The sequence below is a fragment of the Tachysurus fulvidraco genome, chromosome 1 (genome assembly GCF_022655615.1).
Source record: "Tachysurus fulvidraco isolate hzauxx_2018 chromosome 1, HZAU_PFXX_2.0, whole genome shotgun sequence".
Lineage (NCBI taxonomy): Eukaryota > Metazoa > Chordata > Actinopteri > Siluriformes > Bagridae > Tachysurus > Tachysurus fulvidraco.
The window spans coordinates 41689494-41707828 of NC_062518.1; the positions used below are offsets into that span (position 1 = coordinate 41689494).

Sequence of the window (18335 nt, forward strand, 5' to 3'; positions counted from 1 at the left end):
CTGGAAATGATTAGCTTGTGTGATTATAGCTTTCTAATTCCTTAGGCCAAGGTAATACTGTGCTTGTGCATTCCACACAATCCCTTTTAAATATCACTATGAGGTGTTTAATTTGCTGGTGCTTAAGTGTGTTCTGTACGTGTTTCATTGCCAGTCTCCTTTTCACAGTAAAGCCCAGAGAAAATGAGTTAAGTTCATTTCTCTTCTTTTATTTGGTGTTAGCCGTGGCTTCGTTTCTTTCTCTAAAACAAGACAACAAACTTAAACTAAAACCAGATACACACAAATCAACAAACACACCGGTTCCTAATATTCCATATTAGTTTCGGGGTATTCCTGTCATTATTAGCGTTCATTTGCTTCAAGAGATTCTGCGCTTTTATAATATTTATCAACAGCAAGAGAGAATTATAAGAGATTTATGAGACTTATAATTCATTAGCTTAGCTCAAATCTCTTTATAAATCCTCCTTCTGGAAAAGGTTAGATAACAAGGAAATAGCATCTGACTGTAAATAAGTCACAATCGTGTGCTATGAAGCTTGTATCCATCTTCACTCATTAACAGAAAGAAGTACATCGTGCCTAAAATGTCAACAGCTAGCTAGCTAGCTAGCTTCTCAGTTACACTGTCTTTTTTTTTTGTTTGTTTCGTTTTTTAGCACCCATCTATTAAAAAAGTAATAAAATAAATAAATCCTCTGATAAAATATGAATTTCTTTTACACAGGTCAAAGTCAACCTTTGTAAAAAAGAAAAAAAAGATTTACAGGAAAAGAAAATGACTGAAATGTTAGCTGTATTAGCTTAGAGTAACTAATACAACCTCTCAAACTGTAGCTAGCATGCTAAATGCAAACTAGGTGAATGCTATCAGCTAAGATTTGTAAGGAATTTAGCTTTCTCCTTGAAGCTGTCTGACACTAAAAACTGACCTTCTGTAAAAATATAAATATATGATTATGGTGAAATATATTCATGTGTTGTATTAATGTATTAGGTAGCAATCAGTAGAATAGCCTTTATAACATCCTGACAGCACTTGTTCTCTATTTAGCCAGGATGGCTTTCTACAAGCAGGCTGTATCAATATAAGCTTGCTAAATGTTTACATGGTTAATTCACTCATTTTGGTGATAATCTGACATCATTTTACCAAACAGAAACAGATTTGTGTCAATTTAGCATAGCCAGTTTTTTTTAAGGTGGGAGGAAAACAAAAATCCCAGAGTTTCTGGAAACTCAGACAGCAACTCAGGATCAAACTAAGAACCCTGGAGTTGTGAGGAGGCAATGCTACCAACATTTTATCCATATATAACATCAGTGACATGAACATAAGCCTGTAAGCTGAGCCAAAACCTCTAACCATGCAAGCAACCAGCAAACTATAGCACAGATAAAATGATTAGATAATTAGCACGGTTCCTGATATACAATACAGAAAGGATCTCCGGTACAGCACTGTTAATCCATTTATGCGTGTCTCAGCTGTTCACAGCCCGGCAGTGTCCAGTGAAACACGATCCAAGAGCTTGAGCCGCATTCCAAAAACGTTATGTTGTGTAAAGAGAACTCCTACACCATCAGTTGTGTTTCGCGAATGTCAAAAGACATGTGTATTGTGGCACGACTCCAATAATTCCATGCCAAGTTTAACAAGCGCCTCATGCGCCACTGTTATCGTGAGAGCTACAAGTGGCCCCGCATGCTGTGAGCTTGAGAGGAGCTCTTTAATACCACACCGGGAGATAAAGGCTTCACTTGGGTTCCTGTCGTATATGGAAAAAAGTGTGTTCTTTTTGTCTTTCTTGAATAAATTATCCTATCTATGTCAGCTTTCACCCTCAAGGAATGTCAGACATATCAAAGGAAGACCACGAGAAGCTAAACTTAGACTTGTATTACTAACATTCTGTTGTTTAGAAATGTTTAGCATGACAAGAACCTAAGGAATGTTTAGAGACTACTGTGAAAACCAGAAACCTCAACAAAATGGTATCCATAGCCTTGTAATGGCATTATGTTACAATATTCTTACAATTCACTTTATCTTACAAATGCACCAACAGCCTGGGCTAACCATGTAATCTACAGAATCAATCCAGTTCTGTTTCTGTGAAACCGCCCTGAGCGCCGCCACGGTGGTAATTTCATTAAAGCAAATCGCAATTTATAACAATGGCCCTGTTCAGCAATACTGGAGTCCACATTAGTGTAGGCCAGTCTAATGGCTATTCATAAATGCATGCAAAAACATAAAACATGCATGTAACCTAAGTCCCGCTCCTTTATAATGCGGTCGGTGCTGCAGTTAGTTGCGTGCTGACACAGTCCTGGAACGTAATCATGAATCGAGATGATCCTAATGGGAAACAATCAATCTACTCTTTAAACGTCTGCAATTTTAAGGCACGGTCTCAGCACAATTAAGTTCGTTTTATTTTATTACATGCTATATACCGAAAGCAGCAAAAAAAAAAGAGTGTGGCATTTATATTTAAGTAGGCGAAGAAGTGCACAAAGCATGGTGACCTTGTAAACGTTAGCCAATTACTTCCATTTATACTCCATTAATTGACCATCTGTGTAATTGTTCCGCAAGTCCCAAGAAAGCTGGAATCTTGTTTCTTATGTCTATCCCCTTTGGCAACACACAACAACTCTTAACAGTCTTCTGTTTTTAAAAGTCAGAAGTTTGAAAAACAAAAGTTCACTGTCATTTCCACTATTTCTCACTACATGCTACCATAACGCTACTGCGATATCAGAGTTTTTGAAAGGCATCTAAAGAAGGAGGCAATAATATAAAAAAAGCTGAATATTTTATGCTCTTAGTTGGAAATGTGGTGCAATCTCGACTGTTCTTTGTCACGCTGCTGTGATCACCCGCGGATGGCAATTATGATAATTTTGCTGTTAATCACATTTACATATATGCGAGCGTCAGAGTGATGGCAGGCTGTTTGCATGCATCCATGGTGGGCCTATTAAAATTCTAGTGTCTAGATCGACTTAACTGCAGCTTGTCAGAGGTTGCTTCCAGACAAGACCACTGTAAGTACAGAAGATTAAAACAAAAACACACACACAATGTCTAGTTCTACAAGAACAAAACATCTTGTCTATAGCTACTGTTGGAAATAAGACAACTCTGCAAGTAGCTGAGAAGTGGTAAAGGTGATTGCTGGTGCATTTCTTACAAAAATACACTCAGATTTTGCTGAAAAGGGCTGCATGCGATAACAGGTTGACTGAATGTGATGTCAAAGGGAAATGTTTACTTTGGTGTGTGGCACTGAGTGAAGCTAACGATTGTGAAAGAGATCCAGGAACCTAAGATGTTTTACCTCAGGCCAGTGGTCAGAGTCAGAATTACAAGTGGAATACCTTACTTCTGATCTTACACAGCAAGATTTCAAGGTACCACAATCTTGATCATAGTAACATTGTGAATATCATGTGTTATCTGACACCTTATGCATTAAGATAATTGCATATTCTTCTGTCAATTCTTGCATTACTCATCCTTGTTTTCTACAAGATAAAGATTAGAATTGCTAACGAAACGTTGAGAAGAAGCTACCATACCTCGTCCTTGGCTTCTCAGTTTCGTGCTCACACTCAGTTTCAAGAATTTATTGAACATTTCTAAAAAACTGAAGGCCAGGGAGCTTTCGGTTCTGACTACCTCCCCTAACAGATATAGTTTGTCATCTCTGCATAATCATTCACGTTCTAAATCATGGTCAGCATCTGGAGCCTACCCAGACAACACACAAACACACCCTAGATCATCAAGTGGCAATAATTTGACACAAGGTTAACTGCATGACATATATCTTCTTAAGCATGTCAACCCTGTTCTGAACAACATAAAAAGTGTAAAAGCTAATGCTGCCCATAGAGAGGATGGGCGGCTGTGGAAACGGTTGCCAGGGTTTCCCACTCACACTCCAAGGAGTGGTTTGGTAATTAGACCTATTATCCATCCATCTGATAGAGAAGTGCTGTCTGGTAACACACCTGGCTCCTCTCGGCTCTTAAGATGAGAATTCAAATCGAGCCCGTACAACAAATAGTCCTCGGTATGTGAGGTCTTCTTCAGCATGCACCCACGCCTCTGACCTCATTCTAGCAGTGATTTGTGGACTCTGGTGGGAGTACACTATGTATTTGTCCTTTGAACTTGGTGCAATAATGTTGGAAATTGTCCAAATCTGCTTCAGATTGTATTCACTGATGAGGTGGCCATGGCAACAGCTATCAAGAGGTATCTTTAAAGCACAGAAGGAGAGGGTCAACTCCAGTCTTATTGAGCATTTGCACAAGATAGCGCTAGCATATTTCACATCATGATGTACGCGGGTGCAGAAGGAAGGAGGTTAACCATGCCGCGTTCATAATAGATGGGGCAAGGGCCTCGAGATTAGACAATTGATGAGGTCGGAACCTCTTTATGAGCGACTCGTTGAGCTCACAGTTCTCTTCGATGTTAATCAGCCTTCATGGTTGTTCTAGTTTAGTTTGTCTCAAACATGTCAGCAATAGAACTTAGAGCTTTTTTTGTTATTTCATTTTTTTGTCTGCATTTCTAAAGACTCAACATTTAAACTAGCACAAAGATAGAGCATGTGACTGTGTTTTTTTTTTTTTTTTAGAGAGATAGGACTGAGAAACTTGATACTCCTCAGTACCGCATTTACATCACAATACAAAATTAAAGCTCAGCCACTTTCCTATATCGAAGACTTTTAGTATAATCAGCACAAAAACTGTCTGCAATTCCAAACAAGAGAAAGATAATGATCCTTACCTTCATCAGGATCTGGCGGGCCAAACTCCAGCTCGTAGCGGAGGATGTAGAAATTATTCCACACGTAGAGTTGGTTGTCTCGAGGGTTGTAATCCACAGCAGCAATGTACTGATAGTTGTTGGGAAAGGGGATGTCTGTGTACTCGCCACGGCCCAGCTTGGTGTTGTAGACGTAGTCGATATGGCTCTTGCTGGCCTCGCTCTCATTCTCCTCATAGCTAGAGCGCACCACATGCAAAACACCACACACCATGAAGGCATCGGAGGCTGAGCGTTTGTCGTACGCCGTCTCCCACGTGGCCTCGAAACGCAGTGTGTACGGGTTCAGCTGGCTCACAACAATGCGCCCGTTGTTCTGCTCCGTCGCATAGATTACCCACAGTCCCCGCTCATCAACAGCCAGATCGATGTCAGTCTTGCCTCCCCAGCGATAAGGCGATGTGTCATGGTAGTTAGCATTGGCCACAATGGCCTCACCACTCTTGATGCGTGTGCGCAGGTCGAACTTGACAATGTTCCTCGTACGCTCCTTGTTGAAGAAGATGGCTCCATCGTAGGCCACAAACCCGGTGCCATCCACTCTGTGTGGTAGCTTGTACGTCGTCATTTGCCTGCCGTTGCGGAAATCCTCAAGAGAGTTGTACTCAATCAGTGTGTCGGTACGGTATGGTGTCCAGGGCATGAAATAGATCTTGTCCCCAGCTTGCAGTGGGTCTTTGAACCAAGCTCCTGCTTGCTGCTCAGCCTCAAAGGTAAAAACAGGTTCTCCCACTGCTTTCAAAGTCCCGGGACAAATGAAAACTGAAATGAAAGCCATAAGAGGGAAAATTAGAAATGGAAACATTCCTCAAGTTCATATCCGATTGCTTCTTCTAACATATTTTTTTAACTGCAGCATGTGTGTATGTGTATGTAAAGCATGTACTTCATGAGATATTATGTCCCAAACTCGTTTTGTCAGTGTGGTGTGCATAGTCGAGAGGAGATTCAACAGGTTAAAATAAGTGCGTGCAACTCTGATATGTTTCGATATGGCCTTGCTCCCTGAGACGTTCTAACACAAGTGTAACTGAAAAAGGTGAAAGAACTGCAAAGATGTCCTGTAAATGAAAGGAGACAAGAAAGAGAGAGAGAGAGAGAGAGAGAGAGAGAGAGAGAGAGAGAGAGAGAGATGTAGTTCAGTTCTGGACATGTTCCCTAAGTAGGCATTCATTTCTACATTTTAAAATCAGCTGGACTTGGCATCAGATAACTGAGGATATAGGATTCTATCAAAGGCATCTAAGCCATACCTTAAAAATAAAACACACACATACATGAATCATGTCTGAGGAAAGAACAAACACGCATGACACATGATAGGAGGGACGAGGCAGGAATAGGACAGTGGAGCAGAATGCCAAAGCTTCTTGGGATAGATAGAATGACAAACAACAAGAGAGAAAGACAGAGAAGGAACCAAGCTGATAATGGGTGAAGGAGGCCTTGCTGTACATAAACATCCATCTTTGAAATCTGGACAGAGCACCAATGCATGTGCATTCATATCATAGGGGAAAAAAAAATATATATATATATACATATTATCAAAGACCTCTCTCTCCCATCAACAAGCATCTGAACAGAAAATGTATCATGGAAGGTGGTTGGAATAAGCCAAATAGATAAGGCAAAGTTTTTTTGGTGCAAATTCCTACTCAATTTGGCTAAAAAATGAAGTTTGATGGATTTTTTTTCTTTTTTTTTTTTCTTATAAGTTTCTCCAGGATCTTCAGGTTGAACACCCCGAGACCAAAGCATATCTATAAAGAAAGTGATGTGAAGATGTCGATTATGATGGGACGTCTCATCCAAACAGCACTCTAATTTCATTTGGAGTCAATGAGGCCGAGATCATTGCGATCTCGAGGTCTAGTTATCATGTGCGGATTAGGAGGGGGCGGGGCGGGACAGGGGGGAGGCGGGAGCAGGACTGAAGGGGCGGGGAGGAAGGTGGACGGCTCAGAACCATACAAACACACAACAAGGAGCTGAGGACCGAGAACCAGAGCGGCCATTTACCTTTTTGCTCCACTTCTATTGAGCGGTGGAAAAAAGTGGAAAGAGTGTCAAGGCAGAGAAAGATTAGCATGAGTCAGATCTACAGGTACAGTACATCTATACGGAGTGAGTCAGAGGACGTAAGAGACAGAAAGATTTATATACACATAAAATAATGTTGTCAAGGACAAAAAAAATCTAAAGTTTAAGTACATATCTTGTAGTGCAGAGGTTCCCAAAATGACTTATAAACTCCTCAAGGCTGCGTCAAGTCTAAAAATCATACAGAAAAAAGGAACCTATTAAACCTGCGTGGATTCTTATTACTGTCTCGATTGCACAGCGTTTTTAGTAATAAAAAAAAACTGTAATAGGATATAGGATATTAGATTTCCTTGCAACCAATTAACATTTGGGAACCCCTGCTATAAACGACTATTGATGTTGCTACATTGGTTCATCCCTGTTAACGAAGAAAGGAGGTTAATCATAAGGGAAAGCAAGAGTGGAAGACAGAGACAGAGAAATGAGCAGAGAACCAGAAAAACGAAATAACTGATTATATGGCCGTTCTTGAAGGTTTTCTAGCGGGGCTTGAAGGACGCCTTTTCAACTTGCCGAGTACTTGAAGATTACAAAGAAAAAAAAATCACTCATGTAATTACTTACACCATTAGTCTGTGAGGACAGTGAATAAAAACCACGGAGAACATAGGAGATGATTTTCTCAATTTGACTATCTATACTACAGTATACGGCGGAATGTCCAGCCTCAAGTAGAAAACTTCGCGTAAGGTTTCTGCCTAAGATTTGGTATAAATGCACCGCAAATTGTGCAGACTCTACATCAGCACCAAAGGTTTCAGAGTAATATGTCCCATGGACTAATCCCTGAAAAGCCAGTAAATGGTTCTTAACACACCTATTTATATTATTCATGACCTCATATGCATACAAATAGGGCTACTGTCCTCTGTTTGTGGAAACACGAGTAGAAACAGTGCCTGAAGCAAAAGAAGGGAACTTTCCCGAATAGGAAAATACTTATAAACTACAGCTAGATGAAGAAAATGAGGGAATGAATGTTGACCAAGGCCATCATACGACCACATTAGTCAGAGTCAATAGCGCGTCACAGATCACTTGCACATTAATGCAGTATTAATGTTTTCTGTTAACAAAAGCAAATTCATTCCCGGATGGTGCCTTTATGGCTGCGATTGCACTGATTATGTTGAGGAAAAGAGGCAATCGGCTGCAAATTGCCTTTTGATGTTGGCCTGTGACATCCTCATTACGCTGCCTCATAAGGCTGAAATAATGTAGCTCGGGGATGAAGAACAACGGTCAGCAACTTCCTGCTGAACATTACCTGTTGTAAAGACTGTAAAAGTCGTACATGTAACACAAAGTGCACACTAGCAAGCAACAAGGCATTGTCTTATGTCATCTTGTCGTTTGTCATGCCTTAATTTAGCCCAAACGTATAGCCTAAATAAACGTACAATTATTTATACAGACAACTTTTGTTACTTTTGTTTTGATTTGTATGTTACATATATATTTATATATATATATATATATGATAAGATGGAACTAGTTCTCCCTTTCTTTTAGTGCAGCAAAAAATAACGGAAATAAAAGTTTTCTAAAAATGAAACTGAAAAATAAAATGTTTTGACAGAAGGGAACTCTATTAATATCAAACCAAACAGTAAAGTAAGCAGGCCAAATAATCACTCTCGTAATCATCTGGATTTGTCGCGTTAAACCTAATAAGCGTAGCATTAAAAAATATCTCGATTCAGATGTCGCTCATCACTCTGACGCGTGTTAGGCCGTAGCTCTGTGTGGAGAAGACAAGACAATTGTCATTTTGTCGCTTGTTAGCATGGAGAAAAGTTAAGCTTATAGGGATGGAGAGATTTCCTAAGCCAATTCCCACATTTTCAAAATTACGCAAGACATCAGTTCCAATCCAAGAGACACTCCTTTCATCACTTCTAAAAGACTCCATATGTCTGTTGTCAGTTGTTCTGCAACACCAATACACCAGTTTTATTGTTTTTTTATTGGGGGCGCGGGGGGGGGGGGGGTCGGGTCGTAACATTGCTTCATTCTGTTGCACTGCCAAATAGCACACATCAGTAAAAGTGTGCAAAGAAACGCATATTTCTATGTTGCTATAAATCCCAAAGTGTGCGTGGGAGATTGTATACACCTTTTTTTTTTTTTTGTCGTTGTGTACATCAGGCCCCGGCTCTTTTCATAAGCATTCGAAACAGCACACGCCAAAAAGAAAAGCACTTATTACAGTTTGTGAAAAAAAACCTTGACAGGTTCCATATCTTTTTCTTCTCTCGACGACTTTTCTGAAGGGAAAAATGTTCTTGCTTCATGAAAAAAAAAATCAATCGAGCTAGAGATATAACTGATGACTAGAGCTGTAAATAAAGGTTCTTTTTAAATAAATAAATAAATAAATAAATAAACAAACAAACAAACAAATAAATAAATAAACCTCGCTTCACTGGCAGAAAGCAGTGCTCCAATTCAGGACTGATCTGAAAAACTAGAGGACTTAAACACCCAAATGTAAGTGGAAAAAAAACAAGCATGTCTGGAGAAGAGATTAACAGATGACTCAGTAGACTGGGATTTTTATTTTTTTTTTTCTCTTTTTTTTTTTTCTTTCTTCGATTCGACACAGACTGCCATCAGAGGGACGGCTGCAGACTCGGAATTACTCCGAATAAAGAAATGAAGCTTATTCAACTGTAAGCTCTAATGAAAGACAAAGTTTAATTAACAGAGAGTTTTTAAAAGTGACTACGCTCCCAGTTGTGCACTTTATTTTTCCCCACGTATCAATAACCATGTAATTTTAACATCGTTTTTAAAGCCAACTTCTGTTTTCTGGCACGATGGCCCGATCTGACCCACACGTATCGTTTTAAAACCGGATTAAACAAGTTGCTTTTTTGTGATTTGTTTATTACCATTAGCTCAGATTTGAATAGCTAAAAATTCAGTCTTCTCTTGACACATTTCTGTCCAAGAGGACTAAAACCTCAATAGATTAACTGAACGAGTGGCTCAGAGATCAGTTTTTTGCTGGTAAATTTTAGCAGGTTTAATGTTTTTTTTTGTGTTTTTTTTTTCTCAAATTTTCAGTGCACTGTAACTGACAACGTAGTTCCGAAACCGATTCCCAACATACAAACACAGCAGAAACAGTAGACATGTTATTCACGGATGAGCATCAGGGGTTCCTCGGATGGAGAGTATCCGCCGACTGTTATGAATGATTCCTCAGAAAAAGAGCTCTGGCATAACCTCTGAACATCGACTCGAAAAAAAATTAAAAAAGGTCAAATAAATGAATAAATAAATAAATAAATAAATAAATAAAACAAATAAATAAACAAACTCAATGCAATTTGGGGGTGGATCATATCTAAAAAGTTGTTGTTTTTTTTCCGTCTCCTTCCTATAAGAATTTGAACTTAATCCAATTTTGTTATGCTATCAGCCAGATGTTAAGCAGTGTTTTTTTTTTATTATTATTTTTTTATATATTTCTCCACAGGCCACTTTCTCTCTCGCTGCCGAGTAGGAGTGCACAGATCAATAATGTTTCACTAGATGATATTGCCTATTTCTGGCCAAATAACTGCAGCCTCATGTAGTGGAAAAGTACAAATAGCTGCAGTGTTCAGGAGGTTGTTTTAAAAGCTGACGCCTTGAGCCATGTTCTGAAGAAGCATGAGATGGGATTGAGGTTATTTACTGCTCGGTTGTTACTGCGCTAAAGGAAAAGCACATCATTTATTTCGTTTATAAAAAAATAAATAAATAAAATAAAAATCGGAGGTGTTCAATTCTAAGGTTGTTTTCACACCTTGTATTTCACACTTGACCCAGGACTGATTCTGGACTTGTCGGGTTTGTCAGAGAGGCTCATGGTCGGAGGTTTGCTTTCAGGTAAAAGTATGATTTTCAATTGCAGATCCATTGCATCACTTTTTTTTTCTTTTTCTTTCTTTCTTTCTTGTTTTCCCAAAAGGTACACACTACTTTTTCCTTGAGTAACAACACTCAAGAGGCCGATCACGGTGCTTTGTTTGGATGCATGGCTTGGCATCGTTCAGGAGCAGCTGGAAATTCTGGTATGAATATTTTTATTCTAGTCTGGAACAAGACGTGTTTTATTCATGGTGGTCCTGTGATGTTCTACACACATATACTGTATATGACATTATGATTACAGATCTGACCTTAAGAACCCACCATCATGAAGATATCACTGATATCTTCCACGTTCGATGTAAACCACTCTACAGAACACTGTTTTCAAGAAAACCCGGGATCGGGTACTCTGGATCGTTCCCAGGCTTAAAAACAGCGATTCCACACCCACCAAAGTTAGCGGATTCACTTCAACAATGATCCTGAGTCCCGAAAATAAATGCAAGTGTGAAAACAACCCAAGAGTTAGAAGAGTTTCATACTGTGTACTATATAAGGTCATTCACATGGAGAGGAAAAAAAAAATCACTGGAAGCAAAACAAACTGTCTCATGATAAAAACAGCGGTACTTACTATATGGGACGCACTCATATTGGACCTCGAGATACTTGTATGTTCCAGGACAAGGATCTGGAAAGACATCCGAGCCAGTTATAACGACGCATTGCGTCCGGTTGTTACATCTGAAAAACAGAGCAGCCGGAGGAAGGGTTAGTATTCATATCCATTTTGGTTTAAGATTAACATTTTTCACACACAAAAAAAAAAAAAGTTTCAGACTCACAATAAAATAAAGGACGTTAAAAGAAGTCAAACGTCTTCAAAGCAGAAAAAAAAAGATATATATTCGGAATGACATTGTAAAATATTCATCAAGGATGTGACTCTGTGAGGTTGTCACTCCTTCATGCCTTTTAACAGTGTTCACTTAACGCAACTACTGACAGCTCGGGATCTCAAAGCAAAGCAAAATTGAAAAAAAAAGAAAAAAAAAGATAAATTAATGTGGATCCATTTTTGCCACCTTTACGTGGTGTTGAAAAGAAACATCAAATCCAAATGAGTCATTTTTTTTTTAAACGTTAGCGCCGGCGAGGTTTCACCTCCGTAAGGAATCTTTAATAGCTTAAGTGAAGGGACGCTGATTGACAATGAGACCAAGTGACTTAGTACTTAAAAACTCAAAATTCAGCTCAGGTCTCCAGAAAGAGGCTCATCAGGCATTCATCTGTTGGTGCTCTCAGTGGAATAAATCACCTTAAGTATTTCAAACAAGAATCATTTGTGCATTTGTGTGTGACTGCTGGGAGAGTTCCAGCTTTTACAGTCGGCAGTGACCTTGACTATGAAGTTAGACATCTTTGTGAATTAAAATGAATTAATCTTGCGCGGATGTGTGTATGGGGGTGCCCACGCGTATTTAGCCTTTTGTGAGGACGAGGAAAAAGGGATGAAAGAGTTTCACAATGTCCTCATATTCACACCGTCCTCCTCACAAAATAACAGTGTTTTACAGTTTCAGCTCGAAAATGATTTCCTAAGATATTTCTTACTGTGTGTGTGTGTGTGTGTGTGTGTGTGTGTGTGTGTGTGTGTGAGTGTGTGTGTGTGTGTGTGTGTGTGCACCATGTTTTATATCTCAAGGCTGAATTTTGGCATTAATGTCCATAAAAAGTCCTCACAACGACTGAAAAGTGTTTGTGTGTGTGTGTGTGTGTGTGTGTGTGTGTGTGTGTGTGTGTGTGTGTGTGTGTGTGTGTGTGTGTGTGCGTGTGTGTGGTATGTTTTATATCTCAAGGATGAATTTTGGCCTCATGAAAAGTCCTCACAAGACTGAAAATTGTGTTTGTTTGTGCGTGTTTGTGTGTGTGTGTGTGTGTGTGTGTGTGTGTGTGTGTGTGTGTGTGTGTGTGTGTGTGTGTGTGTGTGCGTGTGATTTGGTTGGGTGTGTCAGTAGTCTGTTTGCTTTCCAGGATTTCTGAGTAAATAAATGAAGAAATTGGTCAAACTTCAATCAAGCTTTCTATATGCACAGGGATTTATGATACAATTGAAGCAAACACTGTAGATATTCTTCCACATCAAAATGACAAAATGGACCTCCTGGCAATCAATTCTTCTAAATATTTCAGAAGGTTTAACAGAGTTTGCTTTTTTTCTTTAGGGGGAGGATAAAACGAACTCCTTAAATGAATTTTTTGGACCAATATTTATTACTCTGATGCTATCCTGTAATTTGCTCCAGATACTTATTTTAATAATTGGCTCAGGTTCATATTCAATACTTCAGCAGAACAGCAAGGGTCTCTGAATATTTATAACACACACACACACACACACACACACACACACACACACACACACACACACACACACACACACACAATGTCTGGGCTTTTATGAATATTTTAGACTGGGCTATTCGGTTGGAAAAACATGAGGAAACCATGAGTGCTAAGATTATCTCACAGTTGGAACTATTTTGCGTGTGCATGTTGCAGGACAGTGATAAGGAAAATAAATTATTTTCTGCATGACTCAAGCCTTAAAATATATAGAATATAATGTGGTGAAAACAGCCTCAGTAAGCAATTTATTGCAAATTATTTTAAATTTGCAAGACCTGAGCGTATGTAGGACGGAATTTGGGGGTTTTTGATTTTTGTAGATTTTATTTTTTTTTTTGAAAATTTCATTTATTTATTTAAGCAAAAAATTTTTTTTCATTCGTTTATTTTCAGGCATGAGATTAAGAATATTCTCAGACTCATTTATAAAAGCATTTCATAAGAAACGTATGAAACACGGATATGAGATTCGGTGTCAAAGGATTTAAACCTATCGAAGGTTGAGAAATTCTCCGTCGATGACTAGAACCGGATGGCGTAGAAGCTGAAATAGAAAACCTGCCGGACATGCAGTTTATAAATCATAAATCAAACCCTGAGTTAAGTGACAGCTTAATCAGGTCAGTCCACAGGGTTAATGAGAAATGAAAGTGAGACTTGTCAACAAAACCAACTAACACGTTTTTAATTGCCTTCTGTAAAAGACGAGTGCAGAGAAAGGCTACCTTGTGGGAATGCCACCCAGTAGCACCATCGTTTTATTATAATACCCAACATGTGGTGTCTTAATTATACAAGCAACACCAGCCAATTTAGTTCCATCGTATAAAAACACTTTAATAAAAAAAATTCCCTGTAAGGCCACTTAAATGACCTTCCTCCCAACATCTTCACTGTATCTGGCAACAACTGTTTTGGCTCATAACGTAACATCTAATTAAGAACACGTCTGATTTTCTGCCCTTTAAAAAAATAAAAAATAAAAAAAATTGCCCGCTCTTTGCATCATCTAGCACCTCTAAAAGGCCAAGGTAATCCATACACGGGTTTAGTTGTAAGACATTTGCGGCTTTTCCGATAAAACAAAAGGCTGTCGATAGCCAGAAGATCTACGGTTCCAAAATGACAAGCTTGATAGAAAGAAAGAAAGAAAGAAAGAAAGAAAGAAAGAAAGAAAGAAAGAAAGAAAGAAAGAAAAGTGCTTTTTGAAATAAAAAAAATAGAATAGGAGTAGAAAAGTAAAAACAATAAAATTTAAATAGTAAAATAAAATGTTTATTTTATTTGTATAGCGCTTTTTAACAACGGAGATTGTCTCAAAGCAACTTTACAGGAATTCAAATTTAGAATAAAGATAACAGGTTTATGAGTTTACAATTAAATATTATGTAATTCATATGATTTATTATTAATATATAATGCGGGGTAGATTTGAGTGACTGTTAACCACGACTGTTGTTTTAGTCTCGTTCGCAGTTTTGTTTTTGGAAGAAGCCAGATTTAATCTTTATTTCAGACCCAACATCAACTGTACAGACAAAACATCTCAAAACATCAACAACAACAACAACAAAAAAAAGCCTTTACTTAATATCGAGGATGTAAAAGTCTATGAAACCACAAGTGACATCGAGTGACTGTCTGTGTTGTAAGAATAAAACTAAACGAAATTAGAAATTAGAAATATAATAGTAAAAAGAGAGAGAGAGAGAAAAAAAAGAATTAGCTGTATGGAACAAAAAGAGGGAAACATAGATAGACAGAAAAAAGTCATTTTCCGTTATGTCATCAATGACAAGGCAGAAGTGGATGACAGGAAAGCACTTAAAAGAAGAGAGCTGGTTGAAGAGGAGCTAATTTTTAGTTATCATGCATTGTGGAATGTTTTGTGTTGGAGTACACTACGAATCGTTGTTGAACGGCAATCGCACATTCAGAGACGTGACCTTGACACCGGCAATGTCGGCCACACACGCGCTCCGAGTCAAGCGGCAGAATTATACGTGTTGTGAGAGTCGGTTTGTTTTAAACGCAGAAATCAGAAGCAGGTATAATGTAGGCTGTGGCTTTGAGTGACTGTTACACACGACTGTTGTTTTAGTCTCGGTTGCGGTTTTGTTTTTGTTTCGGAAAACATCAACTGTACAGACAAAACGTCTCACAGATCCTCCCTCAGCAGTCTTAATAAACAGCAACGAATATTCACAAATAGTCCTTGAATCGAAAAATGGGTAGATTTTTTTATTAAGAAAAGTGTCTTAATAAATATGTCATCATTTCACGTTCAATTTGCCTTCACTTCCATTTGAACCTCAGTGAATGAATGCCAATACCAGTGACTAAACACTCATCCTTTAATAAATTCAGAAAAGGCAATTCTTCTATTTTATCAATAGGTCCTTGAGCCTAAATGGTTTCAAAATTCTGTTTCAAAAATTACTTCATCTGTGTTCTTGTGAATTTTACTGTACCTTTAAAAGCATTATAAAGACTTCCTTCCTTGAAGTCCTCGAAAAAGCGGCTAGAAAAAAAACTTTCATTCTGCTACTTTTAACAAATGTTGGCTGCACTGGATTTAACTGTGAAGCAGGAGCTCCGCTGCGGGTTAGCGATGCTTTTTTTTCCCAGATGCACATCGTTGGTTGGGCCTTATGAAATGTTAATATCTCGTCCGCTTTAAATATATACCATCACAGCTAGCAGCAGCAGAGTTCCCAGCCTTGTGAATGTGTGCATAAGTGTGTGTGTGTGTGTGTGTATGTGTGTGTTTATATATATATATATATATATATATATATATATATATATATGTGTGTGTGTGTGTGTGTGTGTAGTCTGGCACAGACACAAGAACGTCCTGAGAGAGCAGGAGCAAGCACAAGTGTCACAAATATAAATGGTTTGAGAGGAGAGCATTACTCAGAGCCGCAGCTTGTGCCACTGCTGGAAAGAGGCAAGATTTGAACAAAGAAAACCAGCTTTTCAATCTGTAAGGGGCTGCTCAGAAAATGGCAGTGTGTGTCTTATGTATAACATTTTCGAGATGACTTGAGCCATCGGCATGCCGAACATTACGGACAAGACTATGAACCGTCCCGGCCGCAGGGCTTCCAGAGCACTAAAGTGTTTACCTAATTTGTCACATCCATTCTGTGTCTCCAGTATTTCACATAGATATCATTTTCAACTGAATACGTGCCTGCCAGAACCTTCTGGAAGCTCCCTTATCTCTTTGTTTTTTTCTCTCTGACATTCCTTAAAAAGACTTCTCAGGTGCACCTGGTAAAGGAACCCTTTCGTGATCCGCGAGTGAGCTTCACCACTGACATTCGGGGTTTGCTTATGTTATTTCAGCTGTCCCCTTAGCACTAAGTAACACAGCGACTAGCAGCGAATGGAAAACAAGCGCCATACTTAAAGACCCTCTGAATAATAATAATGCTCTATCTACGAAACCAATCTGAAAGGCAGGAAATGGAGTCCACATTTCCATTATGAGTGATGCTTGGCACAAAGCCTTTACCTCTGAGATATGATTTTGTAGGCATCTGGGAGGTAGCAGTTGATGTTTTCCATCTGGACCGGGTCGGCGTCACAGATCTTGTCGTCCGTGCGGCCATAGTTGGCCGTCTCGATCATGATGACGTCGCTCCCCGGGCATCGGAGGTCGATGGGGTAACCTTCGCACGAGAGCTCGCGGCGTACCAGGCCGAACGGGAGAGCTGCTCGACTGAATGCTGGAAAAGACACAAAAATGAAGAGATTAGCAACACAGAGCGACGACTGTACTGCGCAAGGAGCTGCTGATTACACGTTATTTTTTTTCTTTTGTGAGATATTTATCCGTACACATAAAGGCTCCACATTATTTTTAGTCAAAACAAAAAGAAATCCAATCATCACACTACCTATAGTAAGGCTGGTAAGCTCATTCAGCTTCCTTATGCCAGCAATGCAGATACACAACCTCTTCCACTGATGCCCATTATTGACAAATTTGTCTATTCTAATTTAGTCCATGTCTAAATTAACTCATTTTATCAAAAATATAGAATTTGATCCTGTTTTGTTGTGACCATGTTCAGTATCGAATGTCTTTGTCATGTCTCACTCCACAGTTGTGGTTAATATCGAGCTCTTATAAAAGTAGACTCAGGATTTTAAGAATTTGTAGATTTTCAGTCGTTCCCTAACCGACAGTACTAGGGGAAATATATTTATAATAAAGCTTTGCTTGCTTTTTTTCCACACAAATGCATCTATCTTCAAAGTAAATGTTGATATCAAACCCATTTCTGTTCTCTGAGATGCCCCAAGTGTTTGTTCATAAGGAGCTAAATTGTGAAGGGGTTTATCTTCAACCACTAAAATTCTGTGTACGATTATATACAGAGGGAAAAATACAGCTCTCACACTGAAAGCCAACAGAGTCCTGACTTATTTTATATCAGACTCACAGCCAGAAAATCTTATTTTTTTTTTACACTAATTAAAAATATCCCATATTCCCATATATATGATTTCCAGACTGTTAAAAAAGGTTAATCCATCCTCTAAATAAATATCCATTCATAGCTCCATGTCCATATTTTACTCCCTCACTCACTCATTTTCTACCGCTTATCCGAACTTCTCGGGTCACGGGGAGCCTGTGCCTATCTCAGGCGTCATCGGGCATCGAGGCAGGATACACCCTGGACGGAGTGCCAACCCATCACAGGGCACACACACACTCTCATTCACTCACGCAATCACACACTACAGACAATTTTCCAGAGATGCCAATCAACCTACCATACATGTCTTTGGACCGGGGGAGGAAACCGGAGTACCCGGAGGAAACCCCCGAGGCACGGGGAGAACATGCAAACATACATTTAGTATCTACGGTTTTATGGACTGTACTCCTGTTCCTTCTCTACCGTTAAAGTATTTACACATCACCTGCAGCCATAAGAAGTTAATTCTAAGGTTCATCCGCAACAAATTGGTAATGATAACAAAGAGAAACTCAATACAGTGAACTGTCATCCGGCACACCATATATTTTCATTTGCATGTCAATGACTTCATAGCTGTTTCACCTCAATGACATTATGAA

At 38.9% G+C, this 18335-nt stretch overlaps 1 protein-coding gene across 12 annotated transcripts in view; it reads right to left on the reverse strand.

Moving 5' to 3' along the window:
• LOC113658419 (adhesion G protein-coupled receptor L2-like) overlaps nt 1–18335 on the reverse strand; it is a 133519-nt gene that overhangs the window by 64336 nt on the left and 50848 nt on the right. For 8 of the 12 annotated variants that reach the window (XM_027170830.2, XM_047818796.1, XM_047818783.1 and 5 more), the window contains exons 3-6: nt 16758–16971; nt 11460–11569; nt 6878–6892; nt 4817–5617 (exon numbers count right to left, since the gene is read on the reverse strand). In XM_027170830.2, the coding sequence (XP_027026631.1) occupies nt 4817–5617; nt 6878–6892; nt 11460–11569; nt 16758–16971 (1140 nt within the window). The remainder of the gene's footprint in view (nt 1–4816; nt 5618–6877; nt 6893–11459; nt 11570–16757; nt 16972–18335) is intronic. The other 4 variants (XM_047818798.1, XM_047818786.1, XM_047818792.1 and 1 more) reach the window with 1 other exon arrangement.